The 8995-nt window shown below is 39.1% G+C and overlaps 1 protein-coding gene across 1 annotated transcript; it reads right to left on the bottom strand.

The window, feature by feature from the left end:
- Positions 1–7540: 7540 nt before the first annotated feature.
- On the bottom strand, positions 7541–8377 carry LOC142541818 (uncharacterized). The gene has a single exon (XM_075648275.1). The coding sequence runs from the start codon at positions 8375–8377 to the stop codon at positions 7541–7543; it is 837 nt and encodes a 278-aa protein (XP_075504390.1).
- Between the last annotated feature and the right edge of the window lie 618 nt (positions 8378–8995).

Raw genomic sequence — 8995 nt, 5'->3', positions numbered from 1 at the left:
TCAGTTCAACTGACGAGTCAACTGATTTCACCAGTCCAAATGAAGATCAGTTCTGTAACATACCATACTTTTTACCTCTTAAAATTTGTGGAAAAATTTAAAATTTTCTTAAAAGAGTAATCAAACTTCAATTTCGATAACGTAAACCGTACGTCCCAAAAGTGGTTGCAGCAAAAGATCTAAAAATAAAGTTTGACAAAAGTATTTGTTTGAAATCTCATAACCATTAGCGTGAAATCAGAGTATTTGACATTTCATAAAAACTTAAAAACTTGGGCGGTCCTCGGGTCTAGCCTCCTGCTCAGTCCAAGCCAGTTCCTTGGTCCCCACCCCTAGTCTCCTCGAAATCATCCTCACCTGCATCGATCAAGTCTAGTGAGTCTAAAGACTCAACACGTATAAACTGGAAGTAACAAGTAATACGTAATAAAATCACAAGCAACTTTAAAATAGGAATTACATACTGAAACTTGAACTTGCATATCAAAAGCTTGGACATACGTACGTAGATACATACATAGACGTGCCATTATCATTAAACTTTTCTTAAACATGCTTCCATTCTTGAACATACATAACTTTATCATTTTGTGTAGAGGCATGTTTCAAAGCAAGTGACCCATAACATAAATCGTCTGATCAGACTAAACCACAGTACTGGGCTGACAGAGACGAATCCACTGCAACATACATGAGATCCCCATTCATGCTTTAACGGGTGGATTGGTCCCCGTTCATGCTTTAACGCTTTTCAATCCTGATCTAAACTCGTTCATGATTTAACGAGGTTGATTGGTCCCTGGTCATGCTTTACCGCTTTCCAATACCCTACATAAATTGGTCACAAGACATTTAGCATACCTCAAAAACTTAAAAGTATTTTCTTTGCACGTCAAACATACTTACTTGGCGTTGAGGGATTCGTTAGGTCTCGCTTGGGGCCGCTGTTGCAACATACTAACAAGAGTTCAAGCACTTAATTTCCATACTTAGACATAACGATCGTGCTCACCACCCAAAATGGCAATTTTCTTATGACGTTCTAAATCGCTCGGGACTTGACCTCCTTTAATCATCGTACTAAGCCATGACATCAACTCCCGGAACAAATCCTATCATGTTGTGTGAACATTTCCCAAAACATAGAAGACATGAGCCTAAAATAGTGTTTTAAAAAAGCATGGACGAGCGCCTAGACGCTGGACAGTGCTGCGCTGCGGCATTGCTTAGCGCCACGGAGCAAGCAATACCACAGGCCAAGCGCTGCGGCGCCACAAGGGCAGCGCCGCGGCGCCTGGCTTGCGCAGAACGGGAGCTGCGGCGCTCCCTGGCGAGCGCTGCGGCGCTAATCCTGCGCACAACCAACCCAAAATAACATATTTTGATGCAATTTTAAAAGTCACGCTTAAACGACTCGAACCGATGCAACGAGACTCATTATAGGACGCTATGACAAGGATTCAACTCAAACAAATGTCCCCAAAACAACGACGCACAACAACTACGCAACATAATCCCTAAACATGAATTTTGACACCAAAATACTTCCTACAACTTCTAATGCAACCAAATGCCTACCGATACAAGACTAAGCACCAAAATTCATCCCAATGTCATAATCACAATGCCCAAACGCAGCAGCGATCCACCAACGATTCCGAACGAAGCCTGCAACTCAAAAACTTCAAGAACGCATCAATAACATAAATTTCCAGAAAAAGCAGTTTGAGCAGTCCCACAAAAAATACCATAACTCACTCAATATTTAACCAAATATTTCGAGTTTACTGTCAAATCAAAGGTATCGAAAAGTTACACATTTTATATGTTGAAAGGTTTTCCAAAAATTCGACCGAAAAGGCACATTATTTAATTTGACAGCAAACTTCGAGTTTTGAGATCCAAAAAAAGTTTCAAAAGTGATCCAATCATTTTTGCTCAAACTTCTTCATAACATCCATATGTTTTTCATACAATAAACATAAAAATCATTACTATGACAAGATCGATACAGAAACGAAAGTATATACATGCCTTTTGATAATTAAAAGTACCGAAACGACGATACCGACGCGGGGAAAGATGCGAGGTTGATCCGGGACGAACGTGGAACGATTTTATTTGAAGAAAACACAACAAAACCTTGCTAGAATTTCAAAGGGAGGGGGCGGCTGCTCTCAAGGCCAAGAACCCTAGGTTTGCTCTCTAAAATAAAAATGAAAGTGCAAGGAAAATAGTGTGTGTGTAGGCGTGAACATGTGTGTGTAAAAGTATGTGTGTGCGTGTGTTTAGGTGATAATTAGGGAGTAAAATTGGCTTAATTAAATAAAATACTATCCCTACTAATCCTTAAATAAAATTCCCCTAATTGAAGTGCACAAGCACTAAGTCTTTAAAGGTTGTAAAATCTTAAAATCACCTAATTAATAAATTAGGCTTTTAAAAATTTACTAAAGCTAAATAAATTATTTAAAATGCTCAAACCTAAACTTAAAATAAAATACCACATTAAAAAAAAATGTCAAAATCGTCACCGGTCTCCTTTCTTCGATCCCGCATCGAATAATCGCCTGAAACATGAAACTCGAGAAAACATTTTAACGTGCATCACATTAACATACATAATTTAAAATAATGCAATTTAATAAATCATGCATCACTAAAATTATTTTAAATTTAAATAAATTATTTAACAATTAAATAAATTCATGGGTTTTACGTGTACTGATTTTGGGCTCTACAAGTTCAACGAACCAGTTAAGAACATCAGTTAGAACCAATCAGTTGCAAAACTTGACAAGCTTATTCTATGGGATCTAGTTGTGCACAAAGGTACAAAAGCATATGTACTATCAATTGTACAATAATGAAAGTTGCAGCAAAGCTTTAAGACAAAATGTTTCAGAATGGCTGTCGAAAAAGTCGAGACACAAATTTCAAGGAACACATTCAAGCTGCAACGATCACATGTGATGAGTCTTGATGTACGGTTGCATTACTGCTATAAATACAGACCAAGACCATCCACAAAGATAACAATGAGATGTGAAAAACAAGATACAAAAGAAAGGGCATGCTTCTTGCATATCAGCTTAACAGAAGCAATCAGCCCAATCGAGGGAACACTTCAAGTTATACCAGCTTAGTGTAGAAGCTTATTTCTCTCAGTGTGTGAGAACACCTTTCGGGTTGTTTTAAGATATCAGTTCTCACACACACATATTCACCACCACTCAAATTCCGTCTTGCACACTGACGTAAAACATGTGTATGTAGTTTTTGACATACAGACTATCACGCTCCGAGACCGAGGCGTCGGTGACATCCGAAATTGTTAATAAAATAACAATAAGCCTCGTAGAAAATACCCAAATACCAGTCTATTCCATAAAATTACATTGTCTTTACATAAAAGGAACACTATAGAGGTTGCGTAAGCGAAAAGTAAAAACATTTATGAAGAAATATAAAGGAACACTAATGGGCTTGAACATCCAGAACTTGAATTCATTCCTTCTAATTCTTTACAAGTCACAGAACTGCTCCTGCTCCTTTTACTACCTGTTCTTCATTCTCTTCTAGAGAGAGACATAAGGGGGGCGAGTGTTTTGAGAAACACTCAGCAAGTTGGGCCGATCAAATACAAGAAAACATTTTATACATAATATTTTTAAAACCTTCTTCTTTTTACATAGCATAATATATCATAGTTGAATGAACAGAAGTCAGACGTTGAACAAATCAAAGCTTCAGAGATGGATGAACATAAATAAGACATAGAACAAATCAGAAATTTGAATCAGAATATTTCATAGCAGAACTTATCAGTCAAACAGATTATAATGATCATGGGCTATCCTTGACCTTGGGCTCCTTCTGGGGCCTTATTCTGTAAATGGGCTCTGTGGTCTTTTTCCGCATTCGGGCTCCCTCTGTGCCTTCTCCCATAGACAGGCTCCCTCTGGAGCCTTTTCCCTCACAGGCTTTCCCGATGCACCATTATCAGATTCAAACAGATAATTTATCATTCGGAGAAAAATTGGTTAGAACAGAATGACACCAACATAGAACGAAACGGAGAAGCATAAACGAACAAACAGATGAACGAAACGATACGATTTGAAGCAACTTAGTGATTTTCGAAATCCACACTTATTCACATCATGCAGTAGACGATCGAATTTTAAAACATACATAATCTTTAAAACATATAAACCCACTTACCTAAATGATTGTTCCAAAAATCTTGGAATGAACAAGTTGGAGTTTGACACTGAAAAACAGTCACTTTGCAAAAATGTTTGCGCCTAATTCAATCGTTGGATCGGTTTGAATTTTGGATATATTGCTCCTAACACGTGTTGGTATATTCTGAACAGTGAAGATTCAATTTGGACATGTAAAACAATGAGCAAAACTTTCTGAAATTGGGCAGAATTTTTGGTACTCGAAAATTGCAACTTTTGGAGAAAAATTTTGATGTTGTTTTTGGTGTGATTTCACTCATTCCTTTGTCACTATTTATAAGCACCAATATGACTTTAAGTATTTCCCTTCATGACAAAGGTTGCATGATTTATGACATGTAATCATCAATGTGTCTTTAGGTCTTCCCCTTCCATGCCAAAGGTTGCATGGTTTATGGACTTAAATTTCACCAATGTGACTTTAGGTCTTCCCCCTTCATGCCAAAGGTTGCATGTAATTTTATTGTCTTACATGACATAATTCATCTTCAATGCAAAACTAAAATCAACTTGGTATTTTGTCTCTTTGTATGCAAAATTTTGGGTCTTCACATCTTTCCCCCCTTGTTTAAAATTTCGTACTCAAAACTTGAATTAGCTTGGTCTTTGAAAAGGTAGGGATAAAGGGTGTGCATCTTCTCTTCTAGCTCCAATTCGTTCAACTATCATATCATAGCCATTAGAACAATATGGTTTGACCATTGTATTTTCACGTACTAGATGGTGCGGTGACTTAGCACTTGTTCTTTGGTGTCCACTATACGGATTGGGACTTCTTCATATTTCAATTCTTCATTCAGGTTGCCATCAAGTAACAGTGGTGCAACCTCGACAATATGACTCGAGTCGGGAATGTATCTTCTTAGTTGAAAAACGTGGAAGACGTTATGGATTCTTGACATGTCAGGCGGCAAGGCTAGCCGATAAGCTAGGGTTCCGATTCTTTCTAGAATTTCGAAGGGTCTGACGTAACTTGGGTTCAATTTTCCCGATTTGCTGAAGCGGATCACTCCCTTCATAGGTGAAACCTTGACATAGGTCTTCTCTCCGACTTCAAACTCCAACAGCCTTCTTTTCTAGTCAGCCCAGCTTTTTTGTCTATCCTGAGCCGCTTTGAGTTTCTCCCTAATGATAGCTACCTTCTCAATCGTGATCTGTACTAGTTCAAGCCCGGTGATGGCTTTCTCCACAATTTCGTCCCAATACAGAGGCGATCTACATTTTCTTCCATAGTGTGCTTCATAAGGGGCCATCTCTATGCTACTGTGGTGGCTGTTATTGTATGCGAACTCTATTAGAGGTAGATGCTCACTCCAATTTACTTTGAAATCTAGAGCACACGCCCTTAACATGTCCTCTAAGGTTGAATTGTTCTTTCGGTTTGGCCATATGTTTGCGGTTGATAGGCCGTGCTGAGGGTGACTTTGGTTCCCATGGCTTCTTGGAAACTTTTCTAGAATCGGGACACAAACCTTTGACCCATATCAGATAGTATACTTGCTGGAACTCCGTGTAATCTTACTAAGTTGTCCATGTACAAGGTGCTAATTTATCTAGGTTGTAGTTCATTCGCACCGGTAAAAAGTGTGCTGATTTGGTCAGTCGATCGATGATAACTCAGATCCCATCATGGTTTTGTCTTGACTTTGGTAATCCTACCACAAAGTCCATGGAAATTTGCTCCCACTTCCATGTTGGGATCTCGAGCGGTTGTAGGAGTCCTCCGGGTCGTTGATGTTTGGCTTTGACCTGTTGAAAAATTTGGCATTTAGCGACAAAGTCAGCTACGTCCTTCTTCATTCCATTCCACCAGTAATTTTGTTTCAAGTCTCGATACATTTTGGTGCTCCCAGGGCGAATTGTGAACTTTGACTTGTGTGCCTCAGACATTGCTTCTTGTCATATCTCATCGAGATCTGGTGCACACAAATGTCCTATTATCCAGAGGAAGCCTTTCTCATCAGTTTGGAATTCTTGAGCTTTTCCTTCTAGAATTTGCTCCTTAATTTTTGCTATGGAAGGATCGTGATTTTGCTTAATCTTGATGGTTTCTTGAAGGCATGGTTGAGCTGAAAGAGCCGATAAATTTAATTTTCCTATGTCTCTTCAGCTCAAGGAATCTGCTACCTTATTGACTTTACCCAAATTGTTGTTGATTGTTAGATCATAATCCTTCAAGAGTTCAATACACCGTCTTTGCCTCATGTTTAATTCATTTTGAGTGAATAATTATTTGAGGCTTTGATGATCGGTAAATATATCGCATTCAGCACCATATAGATAATGTCTCCATATTTTTAGTGCAAATACGATGGCTGCTAACTCAAGATTGTGAATTGGGTAATTTTGCTCATAAGTTTTAATTGCCTTGATGCGTAGGCAATTACCTGACCTTCCTGCATAAGTACACACCCTAATCCTCCCTTTGATGCATCACTATATATGGTGAAGTTCTTTCCATCTTCGAGAAGTACTAGCACTGGTGTAGATGCAAGTTTTCTTTCAAGAATGTGAAAACTTTTCTCGCATTCTTCGCTCCAAATGAATCTAGAGTTTTTCTGTGTGAGTTTAGTGAGGGGTATGACTATTGAAGAAAATCCTTCAACGAATTTCCTATAATATCCAGCTAAACCCAGAAAGCTTCAAATCTCAGTTACTGATTTTGGTCGAGGCCAGTCCACAATTTCCTAAACTTTCTTGGGGTCCACTGAAACACCTAGTTCAAGGATTATGTGTCCCAAGAAGGCGACACTTGATAGCCAAAATTCAAATTTATTAAATTTGGCATATATTTTGTTCTCTCTTAGTGTCTCTAGAGTGAGGCGAAGATGTTCCTCGTGATCTTTCTTACTTTGTGAGTACACAAGGATGTCGTCTATGAATACGACCACGAATCTATAGAGGTATGGTTTGAACTCTATTCATGAGGTCCATGAATGCTGTTGTACCATTGGTCAGTCCGAACGGCATTACCGTAAACTCGTAATGGCCGTATCTCGTCCTGAAGGCTGTTTTAGGAATAGCTTCTGCTTTGACCTTCAGTTGATGGTATCCTGACCTCAGATCGAGTTTTGAAAAGACCTTGACTCTTTTCAATTAGTCAAAAAGGTCATCTATCCTCGGAATAGGGTATTTATTCTTAATTGTAATCTTGTTCAACCGTCTATAGTCGATACATACTCTCATACTCCCGTCTTTCTTTTTCACAAAAAGTACATGGGCTCCCCACGGAGATGCACTGGGTCTAATATGCTTTTTATCCAACAACTCTTGGAGTTGGTCCTTGAGTTCCTTTAATTCTGCTGGGACCATTCTGTATGGTGCTTTTGAGATCGGTGCAGCCAAAAAATCAAGTTGATCTCAAACTCCACTTCACGGTCAGGAATCGTGCCAGGCAATTTTTCAGTGAAGAAGTCCGGAAATTCCTGAATAACTTGAATTTCCTCTATCTTCAGAGTAACTTCATCATTTACCTCACTGATCATTGCTAGGTAAATTTCTTCACCACTTTTCATGGCTTTCCAAATTTGTGATGCCGATAGAAGATATTTTTGCTCTTTAGATCTACCATGGTATATGATCTCCTCATGGTTTGGAGTCTGCAGTTTGACACTCTTCTTCTGGAAATCCACCAAGGCATGATTCTTTGCCAACCAATTCATTCCTAGGATTGCGTCGAACTCGGCCATATTTGGTTGAATCAGTTCTGTCTTGAAGATTTGATTATCGATACAAATTTTGCAATTTCGATGTGCCTTATAGGTTTCGATTGTTTTGCTAGCAAACGTTGCTACTCTTAATGGTTCACTAAGAGTTTCTCCTTCTAGTTTCAATTTCTTTGCAAATCTTTTGGATACAAACGAATGGGTAGCACCACAATTAAATAGCACATAAACATGCATTTTATTGATCAGAATAGTACCTGCTACGATGTCTTTTGCATTATCTGCTTCCTCTTGCGTTATGGCGAAGATCCTGGCATTGGGCTTGTTCTCCCTTGGCTTGTGATTTTGTGCGTTTGGTTTAATCCCTTTCTCCTTGTTCTCTGGACAGACAGCAATCCAGTGGCCTAACTTCCCACACTTGGAACAAGAACCAGTGTTCATGTAGCATTCTCCTGAGTGTCTCATGTTGCAATTTTGACAAGGCCTGATTTCCTTGTTGTAAGGGGTTGGGAAGGCTCTTTTTGACGGTCCACTTATCTGGTTGGGTCTTTTAAAATCATGTCCTCTAGGGATGACTGACCAGGAAAGGGCGTTTGTGCGTACCCTATTCCTCTCTGCGCTTGATGTCAGTCTCAGCGCTCATGGCAGCTCCCATTAAGTCAGCAAAATTTGTGGGTTTGAATACAACTATGGCTGACTGTATTCGGCTGCTTAGTCATTTCTTGAAATGATGCATCTTTAGGGTCTCATCTGTCATTATAGTTGGAACATACGTTCCGAGGTCATTGAACTTTGAGGTGTACTCGATCGCCGTCATGTTCGAAGTTTGTTTAAAGCTTTCAAATTCACTCAGCTTTTGCAAACGGAATTCCGTCGGATAATACTTCTTCAAGAATTCCCTTCTAAATGTCTTCCATGTAATTGGCCCATCCTCGACCATAGCTGGCGAAACAGTCTCCCACCATTTACGTGCTCTTTCCTCAAGAAATGGTATCACCACTTCTACCATGAGTTATTCTGGCACTTCCAGCAGATGAAGTTGGCTTTCTAAATTTTTGAACCATTTGTGGCCAAATTCCGAGT

The sequence above is a fragment of the Primulina tabacum genome, chromosome 4 (genome assembly GCF_025594145.1).
Source record: "Primulina tabacum isolate GXHZ01 chromosome 4, ASM2559414v2, whole genome shotgun sequence".
In the NCBI taxonomy this organism is placed as follows: domain Eukaryota; kingdom Viridiplantae; phylum Streptophyta; class Magnoliopsida; order Lamiales; family Gesneriaceae; genus Primulina; species Primulina tabacum.
This window is presented reverse-complemented; position numbering and strand designations above follow the sequence as displayed.

Excerpts from the sequence above, each read along its gene's own strand:
- LOC142541818 (XM_075648275.1), bottom strand. The coding sequence starts at position 8,377 with ATGAGACACTCAGGAGAATGCTACATGAACACTGGTTCTTGTTCCAAG.